Raw genomic sequence first — 16317 nt, 5'->3', positions numbered from 1 at the left:
AAGGATGTGTCTTTTTTTGATAGCTAACCTTGATGTCTTGCCTTGATGTCTCACGTGACATTTGTGGATAGATGGCATTTAAAATTTGGCACAATGCGACAATGCAACATATAGAACAGAGAAAAGCGTCTCAAGAAATCCACCTGTAGTTTTGGCAAGGCGACAACCAGGCACTATTATATCATTATCAATCATAATTTAATGCCTTCCAATATTAAAAATGTATCAATTTTTGAATGGTAAAATCCTGTTCTGGAAAAACAGATATATAAAAAAATACCTTTCACATGTGGGTGTGGATGCATACATGCCTCTTTCCATTAATGCTAAAGATTTTACATGTTAATTATGTACACATGAAATTGGAATTCTTGGGCCGACCTACATAATATTTCATTGATACAGATGAGGTGCTAGCTCACTTTTTTTCTTAATTTGCTGGCCTTGTTGCTAACAGCAGATTTTTCTACACAACTCTCGTTCTTGTGTCCGAAAGGTGCCAGAATCTCTAATGCGCTCTCCAGCCAGGCACATGATGAATTTTTTCAGTGTTTCAGCAGACTTATAAGAGGGAGTATCTTGTAGTAGTGAAGCAGGTTCCCTTGGGAGAAAAACTGAAGTGGTTGTAAGCGTGGATTGGGCTCAAATATCTGTTTTTAACTAATCTACAGAAATTACCCAGCACTGATATACAGAAGTCAAACCTCTGGGCAACTGCAATTGTCAGGAATGGAATTGTTTCTGAATATGTGCTCACTTGGCAGCGACCTATGAAGCTTTATGTCAAGCTGTACAGGTGCCTTGATCCATTTACTAACTTTAAAAACCCTGTCTAATTTTACTGTCTTTTAATTGAGGGTTGTCCAACCTTTTAGCTGCTGATGGCCGGATGCCCTATTTGAGAAACATCCATGGGCCACATAAGCAATATTTTTGTGTTTCCTTTCCAGAAGCATAACATTTATGGGTTATGGAGGGAGCTGGTGCATCAGATGAAATTGGGGGAGGGAGATGGATGGCCAAAAGGGTCTAGAATTTGATATAGAAGGAGTTCAATGTCAATTCAAGAATCTCCTATTCCAGTTTACTTTATCTCCCAGAATGCATGTGGCATCCCTTATGATGACCTCCTTCCCCTTTTTCCCCTCCTCCATAGCTCGATGTCCAACCTGCAATTATAAAGGCTCTGAGATGTTATTAGAATATGCTTTACATTTAGATAATGTTTTTCACATTGAGAGGACATCTAAAAGCGTTTGGGACTGATGGCTGGGCACCTGAACTGGGGGTGGGAGGTGAAAGTACTGGGGAGCGGAGAGATGACTGAAAGCGCGGTCAAAGAGGTCTTTAAACAGGGTGAGAGACGGAATGAGTTGGACAGTCTCCTGCATACAGTTCCAGAGAGCAGGGGCAGAATGTCTGAAAGCCTTCCTGCTGATCGTACAAAGGACATGAAACAGGCTGAGCAAAGGGAGAGGCCAGGTCAGAAATGGTTAAAGGAGATTGCAGAGATTGGGTGGGGCAATACTGCTGGGGGATGGGAAGCAATAATCTATGTGAAGGGCGCTATATAAATGCAAGATGTTGTATTTGGTTTTCTCAGAAAGTACTGCCCGTAGCACTCTGTTTTGGTGCTGCACAATGGTGATTAAGAGTCTTTCCTTTAGTGATGTTAATATGTGGTTGTCCTGCCCTTAGCACATAATCAACATTTTATAATATGCCTAATGAGGCAGATTTTTTCCCAAATCCTCTGCTCCCAAGCTCCCTTTGATAAGCAGATATAAAACAGAGAAAACTAAGAATCGCTTAAGTATATGGGAGTCTAACATTTTAAACTTTGAGGTTTTGTGGTAGATAAGAGTGCTCTTTAGATGCAGTATTTGTTTCAAATCTGAAAATATTGTTCCATAAATTGTCTGTGATAATTTTCTAAGCCATGTTAGCATTGTAAGATATTTGTATTGTTGATATGATTTTTTTCTTATTCCTTCTGTAGGCTGCTCTGGTGGGAGGAACAACAACAATAATTGGCAATGTTTTGCCAGATAAAGAGTGCTCTCTTCTAGAGGCTTATGAAAAATGCAGAAATCTTGCAGATCCCAAAACCTGCTGTGACTATTGTTTACATGTTGGTGTGACATGGTGGGGACCACAGGTAAGGGTATAATTTGCCATGTAAGTAAATAAAATTTGCAGCAATAAAGACTTCTATCCAGGTTGTGCAGGGCAAAGACTGCCAAAGATAGCGTCTCTTTATACAGATGATGGTGATGAAAATGTGTAATTAATTGCCAGAAACTAATTGAAGCAGAAAATATGTTAATTGTGCTAACTTGCCTGCTTTGGTGCTGTACAGTCTTGGTTTGGTCAGCCATTTTTGGGGGTTAAGAATATCCAAATCAAACTGAGAATTCCATGCACTCCATCTACACCTGGAAATCCCAGAGATAGATTGTTCGAATGGAATGTGCGCTCTCTCCCTGGAGGGACTCATCCTGCTTCCCTAATTCCGGAAAGTATTAGGCGTAGGTTGTCGAGAGCCAAGGCTTGGGGACCCTAGAGTGTGTGTTGGAGTACTGTCGGATACTATGTATTTCTTTAGACAGAGGGTAATTAAACGCCTAGAATGGGTTACCAGGAAGGGTCGCAGAGACCAGGAATTTATTGTAGAAGCAGCTCAGCCCTGAAATGAGGAAAATAGTGGGTGGGTTTCTCAAAGGGTGAGATTAAATGAGCCGAACAGCCTTCTTTGTCCACAGATCTATTGTGAGGCTGAAGTAGAACTAGTAGATAAAGATGAGGAAAAAAATTAATATTATAAAATGGATTTTTGGATCTCGTTAAAATAATGAAGAACGCAGACTGTATGTCCATGGGCGAAGAAGGAGCAATAGAATACAATTTACAGCTTTGATCTGTCAACCACGAAGTTGGCCTTTTTTCCATGCTTTGTTTCTAATGTTATTCAGGTGGAACTTGAAATGGAGAAGCTAGTGAAAGAATATGGAGTGAATTCATTTCAAACGTATATGACCTACAAGGACCAATATATGCTACGGGATAATGAGCTTTACCAAGTGTTCCGTCTCTGCAAAGCCCTAGGTGCTATAGCTTGTGTCCATGCTGAAAATGGAGAACTGGTGGCTGAGGCAAGTATACTTTTTTCAGTTGTCATCTGTGTCTCATCCTCTGAAAGGTCTGGTTTATATACCATCTTTCATAACGAAAGTAGGTTAAATTCTGTGAACTTCTTCCGAGTCCCAGAATCTTTTCTGCTCTTCTTGTCATTAAAGTTTGCAGTGCCTTTTTTAAAGGAAGGCAGACATGAATCTGTACGTAATGTTACAAATGTTGCCTAACCAGTGACCTGTTAAAATACTTTTACTTTTTAGAAAAGTTTAGGTATTTTATTGCACTCTGGGGTCCACAGGACATGATCACCTCTTGAAGTATGTTTCAGCAAATGTTACTAGTGAAAATTACAGTTTTCCACTAGCAGATACATATTCATATTTTCCACTGCATTAGAAGTGATTTCAACTTGAAAGATGGTTGTACATTCCCTTTGGCTCAATAATAATAAAGGAAATCATTACTAACTTGAATTTAAAAAAAAGTCATTCACTTCATGGCTGTTTGTGGGGCATTGCTGTGTTCAAATTGGCTGCCATGTTCGCCTACAAATTCAATCACTACAATGACTATTAGTCACTAACAAAATGTAGCCAAGTGTCTAGATGTTACATAAATGTATAGAGATAAACTCGCCTACAAAATTTTAAAAAGTGAAAATAATGGTACTCTTAAAGCAATCATTTCAATGCCACCATCAGACTTGTCTTTGAATTGTGAACATGGTTATAACTCAAATCTAGAGACACTAACTATCCAAATATTCCTGGCCATTTTCAGTTTGAATCTTGCACTTAAAAAGGTGAAGAACAGTTGTTTATGCAGACCTATGGTGGCCAAGAACACAGCAAACTTTCCTCCACTCTAGCCAGAAAATTGGCTGCTGCTTCTCTGCATCTTCAATGGAAGCCTGCTTAGTTTGACTGCCACTGTTGTAAGTGGCCATCTGCTCCTGGTTGTTGGGGAAAGTGCTGTTGTTTTGAGCACCAGGAGATGGCACAGGAATATTTGAAGGAAACCGTTTCTTTACCCGAAATCTGGCAGAAATGTTGAACGTACCACTGGTTCAACAACGGTAAAGTAGGTTCCGCAAGGAAAGTTTACATCTGCAGAATCCTCATGTTCTTCATTCATCAGGTGTTGGGATATATTCACTGTGGTTCCATAGATTCAACAGAAGGTGGCAACTGGGATCACTATGTAATTATTGACATCCAATTGATTCCACACATCTTGAAGGAAATTCTTGATCTGTTGATGAGAACCAAACATTCTTTTAAGTGCTTTTAGCAAGAAATCTACCAGATCTAGAAATAGGATTTGATAAGTTTGCTTTTAAAGCATTGGCTTTGTGTTGAACAGAGGATCTGCTGATAGTGTTTCCTGGAAGCAGAGGTGCTGGCATTTTTTCAATGCAGTAATATTTTAAAATGTTAGCCCTTAAAAGCCTCTCCCTCCCAACATGCCCCAGTTCTGATGAAGGGTCGTGGACCCGAAACTTTGACTCACTTTCCTTTCTCCATGGATGCTGCCTGGCCTGCTAAGTGTTCCCAGCGACTTCTGATTTTGTTTTAAAATAGATGCACCGAAACTTGGACTTACTATAGACAATGTCCCATCGCCTCCCCACCTAGAATGTGTATGTTGTAAATTCAGGTGTTTTATTCGGAGAAAAACTTATCATCATGCAGTATACTAGAACTAGATGCAACTCCTCCAAGTACATCAATATCTTCTCAAGGTTGTAAATATCAGTTAAGTTGCTGCGCCTAATTGCAGAACTAACTTGTCTGAACCAGATAATTATAACAATAATAATCCTTGCATTTGATAGAGCGCTTTTCATGTCTTCTAGACGTTTCAAAGTGTTTCACAGAATATACTGTAAAGCAAATTGACTGTATATGGGCAAAAAATTATAGTTGAAGGCTGCAATAATTGAAAATCGTTTCACTTGAAGGAACATGTTCACCACCCTACCATGTTCTCCACCCTACAATCCACAGTGTTGGTCCCTTCTACATGTAGAATGTAGCGTGTTTCCTTCACATGAACTAAATCAGCACTTGTCTTAAAGCAGGCTAAAGCAACAGAACATGCAGAACAAACTAACGTTGAATTGAACCCACCAATTAATGAGAGCTAATTAAGCTGTTACTCTGATAATATGAAAATGTTTGTGTAGAAAATGCTCATGGAATTTCATTTGATTTTTTGATGAGTTTGTGTTAATGCTTTACTCTGAATTTCATCCGTAACATTACAAATATCAAGTTCAAGCCACAAATAAGTGTTTCAAATGATACCCAGTTTCTTCAGCATATTCCAGTACCTCTTGTTCAACAATTATTGATTAATGAGGTGATTACAAATTAGTTAGCATAAAATCTATTGGGAATGAGCAAAGAATTGCTGAAAAACTTTATAGTGGATGCTATTAATGCTGCGCTGAAGCATATGGAGGCTGGAGGGAGAAGTTAGCAGAAATTCAGAAGTTATGGGTCATTCCTTAAAGCTCTAACAAATTCTTCAAGGAACTAATTAAATTGGTCATGAAGGCTTTCTAGCGGATATAATTTGTCTAGGTTTCAGAAGGCATTTGGTGTAATTCCCAAATGTGAAGTTTTAGCAGATTTAATTGCAAGTCAGCTTTCTTAATTGAGGATGTCTTGGCAAAAGCACCTGAAATGAGTTAGTAAATATAAACAGTGGGGACAGCAATAGTACCTGTACTGAGTCCATTGCTGTTCACACTATTCGATAACAATTTGAAAATAACTTTGATTTAAATCTAACCTAACGTATTATATATATTATATACGTGTGTTTCTCATGCCACAAAGCTATTTTGTTAGTGTCAAATATAAGGAAGATTGATAGTATTTAAAGAACTTCAGACTAAAGAATGGTAATCGATTTTAATATGAATAAATCTACACATTTCTTCAAGAGTCCATCCATTTATTTCCCTTTTAAAATAATCATCGGGCTCTGTCTCTGTATGGTTTATTGCAAATATTCTGCATTCTCATTACCTTCTACATAAAGAAATTTCTTCTAACCTCCCCTTAAATTTTTTTTGTCATTATCTAACTGATCAATGGAAATAATCTATTATTTAAAAGACTTCATAATCTTTAAGATCTCTGTCAGATTACCCCTTAACTTTTTCAGATCTAGTGAAAACAATCCTAGTTTCTTGTGTCTCTCTTCATAACTACTTTTATTTTTTCCAATTAAGCTACATTTTGCTTCTTTATTCTATTTAAGCTTGTATGGCTTCTTTATAACGGGAGGACATCTCAAATCGTTTAACCAAAATCTAGTACTTCGCATTTTATTTGCCGTTGAATTGCACCTCCTAATTATCTGCATACCTTGTCAGTCTACCTATGCCCTCTTCTCCTTGGAGGGATTGGGAATTGGTTATTATAGAGCTGAGTTTGCACCAAGATGATGTACTTAGCAAAGGAATGTCGGAGTTAAGTCAATCATCTGTGGTGGTCTTCAGAGTCTGGGTCCTGAGCCAGGCAGGGCCACAGTACTCAAGGGTACTGCTGACAACCTCATCAGCAGGATTTAGAGGGGCTGACCAGTCATTGGAAGCAGGAATGTTTCCCTCTCAGCTCCTGTTAACTCTGCAAACCAAAACCTTAATTGGTTCCTCGACAAGCAGCGGGAAGCTTGTCAGGCTATGTCAGTTTTATCTGAATAAACTCCAGCAATACCTCCAAAACACAATCTGGAGCCCCCAAGCTTTGGCTTCTACCAATCCCTGACCTCATCCCTAATGCTCTCTGGAATTGGATAAGCACAGTCCGTCCCTCCAGGCAGAGTGCCAATTCCATTGAAGTCATGAATATTTCCACCAGATGGGTTTCCACATGTGTCAGACAACCAGTTGATCAAAAATAAAATCTATGTTGACGTCCTCCCGACGTGAAAAGCACAGTACCAAATGTAAGTATTATTATGTGTTGCATATTGCTTTGAGGCTAAATTAGCAATTGGACATTGACCAATGAGAAGCAAATAGGAAGCATAAAAGGATTCTGGGAAAGGGACTACGCAGAGTGTTGAAGAGTACAGTTGAAATAAAGGTGCTATTGAATTGAAACTGTTGTGGATTGACAAACAATACAGTGTCCTTCTGTAGACCTTCATAATCCTTGTCACAATTTTCCACACCTCCATTTTGGTCTCAACCCAGCAAGTCGTAATCGTGTCCCATCAATTAATTTATGGAAATTGTGAATAAGAGAAGCCCACAAAGCCTCTGTGGATCTCACTCACTGCACATTCCAATTCTGAAAAGCTTCCTTTTCCCGTTGCTCTCTGGCACTTAATGAAATTCTTATATTAATTGGGGAAAAATGTAAAATCTTTAAAGCCCTTAAAGTTATATCTAAATTAGATTAAAGCTGCCTATTTGACTCTGACTGTAGAACTGAGGGATATGAATATATAAAATTAATAATAAGCCTCAAGAGATTACAATTTTGTTTGCACTCTCAATTCACTTCCTTCCCCAGAGAGTACTGACTTACAACAAAATCAGTTAATGTCTAATATAACTCATTCATGAAACAGCTAGGTAAATGTCTGGTTAGACATGCATTGAAGATGATAGTGGTGACAATAGAGAAAACAAATATTCCATGGAGGCAACGTTTGCCTTGTACCAGAAACACAAAAACTATAATCTGTGCAAAGTAATCAGATTGAATTGGGTATGCTTTGGTTTCTATACCATGCATTAATGTTTCAAAATACTGTACTTCTGAAGAAAAGCGGTGGAGCATTTTTCGGTAAAGGAGAAACTTTAAGTTTTCTGTTGCTGGTTTTGGGTTCCTAAACATTTATGGCACATGGGAAGGTCATTCAGCCCACCATGTCTCTGCCGGCTCCCTCAAGCTATCCTTTCAGTCCCACTTACCTGACCTTCTTCCATACCCCTATAACTGAAGCTTTTTGAGGTGTTTATCTGGTTCGCTCTTGAAGGTCAATGTAGATTCTGCCTCAATCAATGCTCCGAGTGGAACATTCCATATTCTAATTACTCTCTGTCTGAACAAAAATTCCTGCTCCTCCCAATTTGCTTGTTTACTAACTATCTTAAGTTGATCATTTCTAGTTACTTTGCTTGCTGTATGCAACTTTGTGTTTCTGTTATAAACGTGTTGCACACATTCATTGCAGTTATGAGTGCATTGTAACTCATCTCCAGTTTTTTAAATTAAATGCAGGTGATATTATCTGTCGCACAATGGACGGGAAATTCAAATAGTGCAAAAAGATCTTTTCACACTTTATTCACTTGGTTTCTTTGCAAGTGTTAGTTTAAACATGGGTTTGAATAGAAATTGTATTTTTAAAGAAAGCTCTAATCTGGGGGTACTGTTTTGGTTTTCAAGCAAACTAATGGTTGAGCCTACCTTAAGCATATTTGAGCCTGAGATTAAGGAGACAGAATGGACAGTCTGGGAGCTCCAGCAGGACGACAGGGAAGCTGTCCAGAACTTTGGCTGCAGAAAGATGTCAGTAGAAATCTAATTGTTAGATAATTACTTGTGTAAATTAACTTTTTAATGGATTCATCAAGACAATAGGCGATAGACAATATTGAATGCAATCTTCTGGAAGAGTTGCATTAAAATATTCAGATTTCAAGAAGTTGCAAATGTTGGTAAGTCTATCCATTTTGGATGAAATGTCAAAGAAATTCCCAAAGCATTCTGAGAATTTCACGTGAAATCTAAAAACAATTTCCTGGTTTAGGTACAGCATGAGTTGGAGATTAAATATTATAGTGAGCTTGTACTGCAAATAAACAAATTTTACACTTCCATTCATTGGTTTGCCCTTTTGTCCAATACTTAAGATTCCACTTTCTGTGTTGCATTTGTGCGAGTAGGGCCATGTTTGAGGGCAGATCTGTTCTATGAAGTGATATTCACGGGAAACCAAATAAAGCCTGTCCAAACTCATTTTGCCAACTGCTCAAACCTGTCAGATGAAAATTCTTCCCATTTCATTGGTTTGGATTCAAACCCAGGACCCAGGGATAAAAGGATAGTGTTATGCCTCACTGCACTAGGTTCCAAATCTTCATGAATTAATCATGTTGTACTCTTCTATTGGCAACACTCATTTAATACCATTTAATACCCTATAGATCTTACTAAACTAATTTGAAAAGTCCCCATTTGATGCAATAGAACATGTAAAATGCAACTCAAATGGTTTCTGGTTATTATTCAGTTACATATTTTAACACATTCTACAACAATATAAGTTTTTTGCTGTGAAACAAAGGAAAATGTTGTGACCTCATTATAAGTGCATGGAAGGTATATTGTTAGATGTTCGATTTCTACAGAATAATTTTACAGTGTACCTTATTGTTGTACATTATTTGTTCTGCTTTAAACATTTTTGATAGGGGACACTGTTGGATTAATTAGATCAAATAGTTTATGCAATTACTTCGATTAAGTAATCATCAAAACCAAAATCGGTTTTGTAAGTTGTTAGTTTACGTCAAGCAGCACTAAATAGTTTTTTTTGTATTGCTACTTCCCTTTCTTAACGCCTCTCCCCCCCCCCTTCAAAACCAGGGTTTGTAACTAAACTTTTTGGCAAACAAGACATCGCTGCTCTTTATGTTCTAGGATGATCAAATGTTTTGTAGTCTTGTTTGATCTGGGCTGACAATTGAGCTCTTCCCTCTTCCAGCTCCTGGAAATGTCTGGCCATTGTTAATATTCTGTTTAGATTTTGGGTTCAAGTTTCACATTGGGACTTTGGACTGTTAGTGTAGACCGATCCTGTGGTATAATGCTGGGTGCCGTCCTTCAGATGAGATGTTAAACCGAGGTCCTGTCTGCCTGTTCAGGTGGATGCTAATTATCCCATTGGCAAGGGAGTTTCTCCTGGTGTTCTGCCCAAGAATCCCCCAAATAAAATTAATAATAATAATTGTTGCATTTGATATAGTGCCTTATCACGTCATCTATACGTCTCAAAGTGTTTCACAGAATATACTATAAAGTGAATTGACTGTATATTTGTGGGGGAAACGCGGCAGCGAATTGCACACCAGTGTCCCACAAACAGTCATGGATTGAAATGACCAATTTATTATTGTTTTTTTCTTGAGAGATTATTATCAGGCGTATGGAGTAAGGAAACTTGCCTAAGGTTTCACCCTACCGGGAATCGAACCCAGGTCTCTCGCTTGCGAGGCAAGTGCTCTAACCATGGAGCTACAGGACTCCATTGGTCATTTGTTTCATAGTGAAGTGTGTTATAGGAGACTGCACTGGAAATATTTCTATTAGCATTCTTTATAGTTTTTTCACAAATTAAATCCCCAAATTACAATGACATTAGTAACCCAGTTTACCTTCTACATTTATCTTTACAACAGTCACTGTTTCACTGTCACTGCACTATAAAATAACTCATTATGTGTACTGTGTGACAGCTGGATGTGGTAAACCACAATATCAAATGCAAGTACAGTGGAAGCTGCTTTAGCCAAACGCTGGTTAGCTAAAGTAATCGGATAAAACGCACGGCCACAATTCATTTGTATTCTTATCTGTTTTAAATGTGCCAGTTAATTCGGACAGAAATCCAGATAATCTGGACAAAATGGCAGGCTGGTCATTGCTGAGTCAACTCACTGCGTCTCGAGCAGTTCCATTCACCCACAAGCGTCTCTGGGATGGAGGTGAGAGGAGTCAAATTGTGATTCATTGACAGCGGATTCCTGCCATTCACAAGCGGTTCTGGGCTGTTAATCAGTGAGGGGGCGGAGGAACAGGGAAACAGGGAAGAAACAAGGGAGGAATTGGGAGGAGTCAAACTGTGCTTTGATTGACAACTGGAGCCGCTTGTGAATGGATGAAGTGCCCGTGCATTCACAAGCGGCTCCAGCTGTCAATCAAGCACAGTTTGACTCCTCCCAATTCCTCCCTTGTTTCTTCCCCGTTCTTCCACCCCTCACTGATTGATAGCCCAGAGTGCCCATCCATTCACAAGCGGTTCCAGGCTGTCAGTCACCCCAGAACCACCACTAATTGGTCCCCTTCCCATCCACTGGGAGGGAGGTGGCACTTCCACCGCTTCTTTGCTGGGTCGGAAGAAGTAAGGGAACTTCGGTTATTCTTGAATGCTGCTTACGATGGACCAGCTTAAGTGGCTTCCACTGTGTTTTGAACAGTATGAGATATAAAGGAATGAAGTAAGTGATGTCAGTGCTATTTCTTTTGCGAAGTGCGCAAAGAAATTATGTCACTTGAGTAACTTATGTCACAATTATGTCAATGGAGGGAATATAATTACAAGGAGGTAATGTCAACAGCTACTTGATAGCTTAGAAGGCACATGTTTTTCACACTTCATTTTTACATTGGAGTCTGAATTTATAGGGTTCATAAACTCTCACCCTTATGAGAGTTTATAGTTCACAGGGGTGCCTGTAACATTAGAACTCACAGAAGAAACTGCCTAAGAAACTGCGTATGTGTGAAAAGCGATGCAGACAGCACTTGCTTCGCAAAGTGACGTCACAACATGGGACCTCATTTAAAACTGACGTGTCAATTTAAGCAGTCAAGTAAGGAATTGAATGCAAAATGAGTAAGTAGTTTTTGCGATAAAAATGATTGAAACAGTTTCAAAATGCCATCAGTATAAGCATATACATACACAAGTGAGCTGATGGTCTCTGATGTTGCTCCAAGCACACAAACCAGAAGCCCACCACATTCACTTCTGCTGAAAATTGCTTGTATACAGACATCAAGTGAAAACATAACAAGGCTCAACTGTGATGCCTTTCTTGGCCGAACAGATTGCTGACACTTGTTATTTAGACTTAAAGTGCTTCAAGACACTACGTGAAGGGCATTATATAAATGCAAGTTGTTGTCATAAACAAAGAATGACCATTTGGGCAAGTGACCTGAAGGCTGCTCACTCCTAGTGAACGGTAACTATTCAAGAGGAAAAAATAATTATGTGGTTTAAAAAACAAAGGGTACACTTACAATTTATTGCCACAATTTTCCTGTTTAATTTCTGGGATAATGTTTCTCATCTGGTTTGAATGACGACATTGAAAGATTACTTCAGGTGCAATGAGAACGTTAGCATAATGATTTTGGAAATATAGCCAATTGTGACTCTTCCGGTAGCATCAAAGAAATGCAAGTGAACTAATGTTGGTTAAATCTTTTCAAAACACAAATGTGCAATAACTTGCTTTTCTTCCCTGTGTTTCAGGGTGCAAAGGAAGCCTTGGAACTGGGAATCACTGGACCTGAGGGAATAGACATCAGCAGCCCTGAAGAGGTTAGTCATGATAAAATGGGTCGACGGAATGTTGGAAAGCATATTTTATGAAACATTACTATTCACCATTATAAGTGAACCCTTTCCTCTACCATGTTGGACTGCTTAATTATCATGTAATCCCCATAGCAAAAGTGTTTTTTGGTCAGCCAGGTTATATGATAGACATAGACGCCTATCACTATGCTTAAGAATGTCCAAACAAACTTGAGTGTACCACATATGCATTATTTCTGTTTAACGAAAGGGAAAATTAGTTGCTATAAGATTCTGTTTTAATTCATGAAATAGAGTATGTAAATCAAATAACTTTATGGTTTCAATCAACTAATGGTATTCTGTTTGTGTTATGTGTCCTTTATAACTATGTGGTGTTCTTGTTGTAGAAAAATAAAGTGATGCCTTGTAGAAGGCTTCATTGCTCGCCATGTTGTCCATTCTGGCTTTGTATTTGCAGTGATGGCCTCGGGATGAACGATGCCTTTGCAGTGAAGATCATTAGTTTTACACATAGTTCAGCAAGTTTTTAAGTTGTTTTGCTTATTTACTGACCAAAGGGATTTCACCACTTATATTAGAATTGTATAAATTTACAGCACAGAAGGAGGTCATTTGGCCCATCAAGTCTGCACTGGCTCTCGGAGAAAGCTGTGTATTCAGTCCCAATATCCCTCCCTAATCCCATACCCCTTCAAGCCTATTTTTTCATGTACTTGGCAAGCTGTTCTATTTTATTTCTGGAAGCTTTACAAAATAATGCTGTCTTTTAATAAAATGTTATACATACTTACATAAAACAATATGAATGTGTTTATGCTTTCTCCAGCTCGAGTCAGAAGCTACACATCGTGCCATCACAATTGCTAACCGAGTGAGTTTTTTTAAACCAGTCTTGCTATTTTATTTTAAAATATCATAGTACACTGTTTTAGCTGTATTCAGTAGCTAATTATGCCCATTAATGTTTCCTTCAGACCCATTGTCCATTATATTTGGTTAATGTCTCAAGCAAGTCTGCAGGTGATGTCATTGCTTCTGCAAAGATGCAAGGTAAGAGTTATTTCCAAAGTTTAAAGAAAATAACTGGATGCACACCTTCGGAAGCAAAACAATTTTAAAAACAACAAGCAAGAATGAGAATTAGTTGTGTTGTGTAGAATATAAAATAAACGGGCATCCACAAAAGATACAATTTTATTTCTGGTAAGAGAAACTGATATTTAATGGTATTTAATTTAGCAATTTTAAAAATTGTTCTGTTGAACAATGTGTACCTTGATTAAGTTGTAAGGTTCTAAAATCAATAGGAATGTGAACATATTTTGATTAAAGTCTTTGTGTTTATCTAGTCAAACACATTCACCCTGTGTACCATTATGATTCTGCAAAATCCCCATTCTTCCGATCATAGGAACCAGAACTGTACAGAAGTATCTTCTGCAATGACTTATGGTCTAATGTCTTAGTTTTACAAGTATGCTCCAGGCTCAACCACTGATAATCATTAGATAACAGCATTGTCTGTCCCTCATCTGTGTTTGAAGGTAATCCTGGAAGCCTTTTAAATTAGTAGCCAGAAACACTTGCTGTTTTATATATTTTTTTCTCTCTCATCCCTGCCCTCTACTCCCCAAATTCAGACCAGACATGCTACTATTATGACATCTTTGTTGTACCTTGTTGTTTTTGAGGTTGAGGATTATATTATGCAAATGTTTGGTTACCATAATATTTCATTTAGTGATCTCCCAATTAAACTGCCCTTTATTATGAATTTGTGCCCTCTTGTCTATTGCCATGGCATCTCTGAAATTAATCTTTTGGGTTTCCTTTTTCAATCCCTAAATAAAATGTTATACACCTCTAAGATGTATTTATCTAATCTTAGCTCATAATTAATTCTGTTAACATTGGGGATCATCCTCATAGCTCTCCTCTGCACTGCCTCAACCTTATACTATGGTGACCAGAACTGTACGCAGTTCTCCAGGTTCAACCCGATTAGAAAGAGCATTGCACAACTTGAGCAGAACTTCTGAATGCAGCTAATTTGTCTTGTTTATTGCTGTCTCACAGTTTTCACATGGCAAACGATGAGTCAAATACAACCTCCAGATCTCCTTCAGTTTTCCCCATGGCAGCTTCCCTCTCCTCCATGGAGTGTGTGCCTCCTATTTTTGCTTCCTATATGCAGTACTTTGCATTTATCTGTATTAAACTTCATTTGCCTTTCATGAACATATGTGCATACCCCCTATCAAGCTCTCTTTGCTACCATATGTTGTGCATTTGCTGCTGTGTCCCTTTCTATTTCTCTCTTGGCTCCCATAATCTTTTTTTGTATCCTCTTTCTGTACAGTCTTGCATTAAACCCAATGGCCAGCCCTCATATCTCCTTACAAGCTATGTAAATCTTCCTTTTTTTTCTTGATCTCCCTTTTTGTTTTCCTGTTGATTCATTTTTGAACATTTTTCTTTGTCTTGTCCCTGCTGCATTTGGATACTTAAATTGACTTTCCAAAACCAAACAGGTGGCTTTGCTCTTGCTGAGTTAGAATGTTAAATAATAGACTTTCTATCTTTACCGGTGAAGATTGCGTTAGCACAGTCAAAGAGGAAGGCCTTCAGATCTGATCTGAAGACAGGCAAGCATAGGGCAAGGTGGAGGAATTGAGGTAGAGCAGTTCCAGAGGTTCGGGATGGAGCAGAGTGTACATGGGAGCACTGCAGGCAGCTGAGAGAAGAAGCAGTAGTGGAGTGTTAGCAGGTTGGAGAGGTAGGAAGGTGGTAGGACATGAATTTATGTGTGTGAATCTTAAAATAGATCCATTCTGTAATAGGGAGCCAGTGGAGCCTGGCAGGGACTGGGGTGATAGGATTGCAGACTGTGGAAGTGTCAGTAATTGTGCTCTGTTGTTAATTATTTAGGAAAGGGATCTGGAAGATGACACATTATGTTTTTTTCCCTCAAAAGCATTACAGTTATCTCATTCATAATAAATGTATGTGTGCTTTGAGCCTGCTATCCTGTGCCCTTCAATTCTCTACCTTTGGGACATCACGCACTTATTCTCTTTTGGCACTTCAAATCACTGAGCTTCAGGCTCGCATCATACCGAAGCTGAAGTTTTTTTAAAAATCCATTTCTTAAAAAAAAATATTTTTACCATAAAGGATCTATAAACCACCAATTGTAGAGACCACATACATCATTGAGCTAGCATTCCAACGAGTTCAGTCGTATAGATTCAAGTCCTTGCTTTGTGCAAAGAAAAATAATCAGAATTGCTGCAGTAGCCACAAAGGTAAACTTGGTTTACTAAGTTAAAACTGATGGAAATATACGCCGAGTTATGATATTCTTTAATAGGGTAAAGTAGCAAAGAGACCTAGGAGTATATATAATAGATCTTTAAAGTTGAAAGTAGAAGTAGACTATTTAGGAGATAAAAATCTATTTTAATGCTGAGTCAAGAGCAAGGAGGTTGTATCCAGCCTGGGGTTCGTTTTTTATATAAAGGACTTTAGAGCCTATATTGGAAATTCATGAAGATGATATCAGGAATGAGAGTTTATAGCATGCAGACAACAACAAAAAAAATCTCAATGTACTTTACGAAGTAAGATTAATATGAAATGAATGCTGTTATATAGCCGAATGCATATTAAATGTGCAGCAACGATGAGATGAATAGCCAATGATTTGAAATTATGGTGCATTTAGATAACTTACTTTGAAATAGTAGAACTCCCATAGCATCTATATGAATCATAAGGCAGACTGAACCAAAATTAATGACAAACCAAAAAAGCTGAAATAAA

At 38.2% G+C, this 16317-nt stretch overlaps 1 protein-coding gene across 1 annotated transcript in view; it reads left to right on the top strand.

Annotated features, from left to right (window-relative positions):
- Positions 1-16317, top strand: part of dpysl5b (dihydropyrimidinase like 5b) — a 41848-nt gene that overhangs the window by 12913 nt on the left and 12618 nt on the right. The window contains exons 2-6 of the mRNA XM_007900433.2: positions 2000-2158; positions 2973-3152; positions 12427-12495; positions 13322-13366; positions 13470-13545. Of these exons, the coding sequence (XP_007898624.2) occupies positions 2000-2158; positions 2973-3152; positions 12427-12495; positions 13322-13366; positions 13470-13545 (529 nt within the window). The remainder of the gene's footprint in view (positions 1-1999; positions 2159-2972; positions 3153-12426; positions 12496-13321; positions 13367-13469; positions 13546-16317) is intronic.

The sequence above is a fragment of the Callorhinchus milii genome, unplaced genomic scaffold (assembly GCF_018977255.1).
Source record: "Callorhinchus milii isolate IMCB2004 unplaced genomic scaffold, IMCB_Cmil_1.0 Scaffold3, whole genome shotgun sequence".
In the NCBI taxonomy this organism is placed as follows: domain Eukaryota; kingdom Metazoa; phylum Chordata; class Chondrichthyes; order Chimaeriformes; family Callorhinchidae; genus Callorhinchus; species Callorhinchus milii.
Note: the sequence above shows the minus strand (reverse complement) of the source record. Positions and strands in the feature narration are given on the sequence as shown.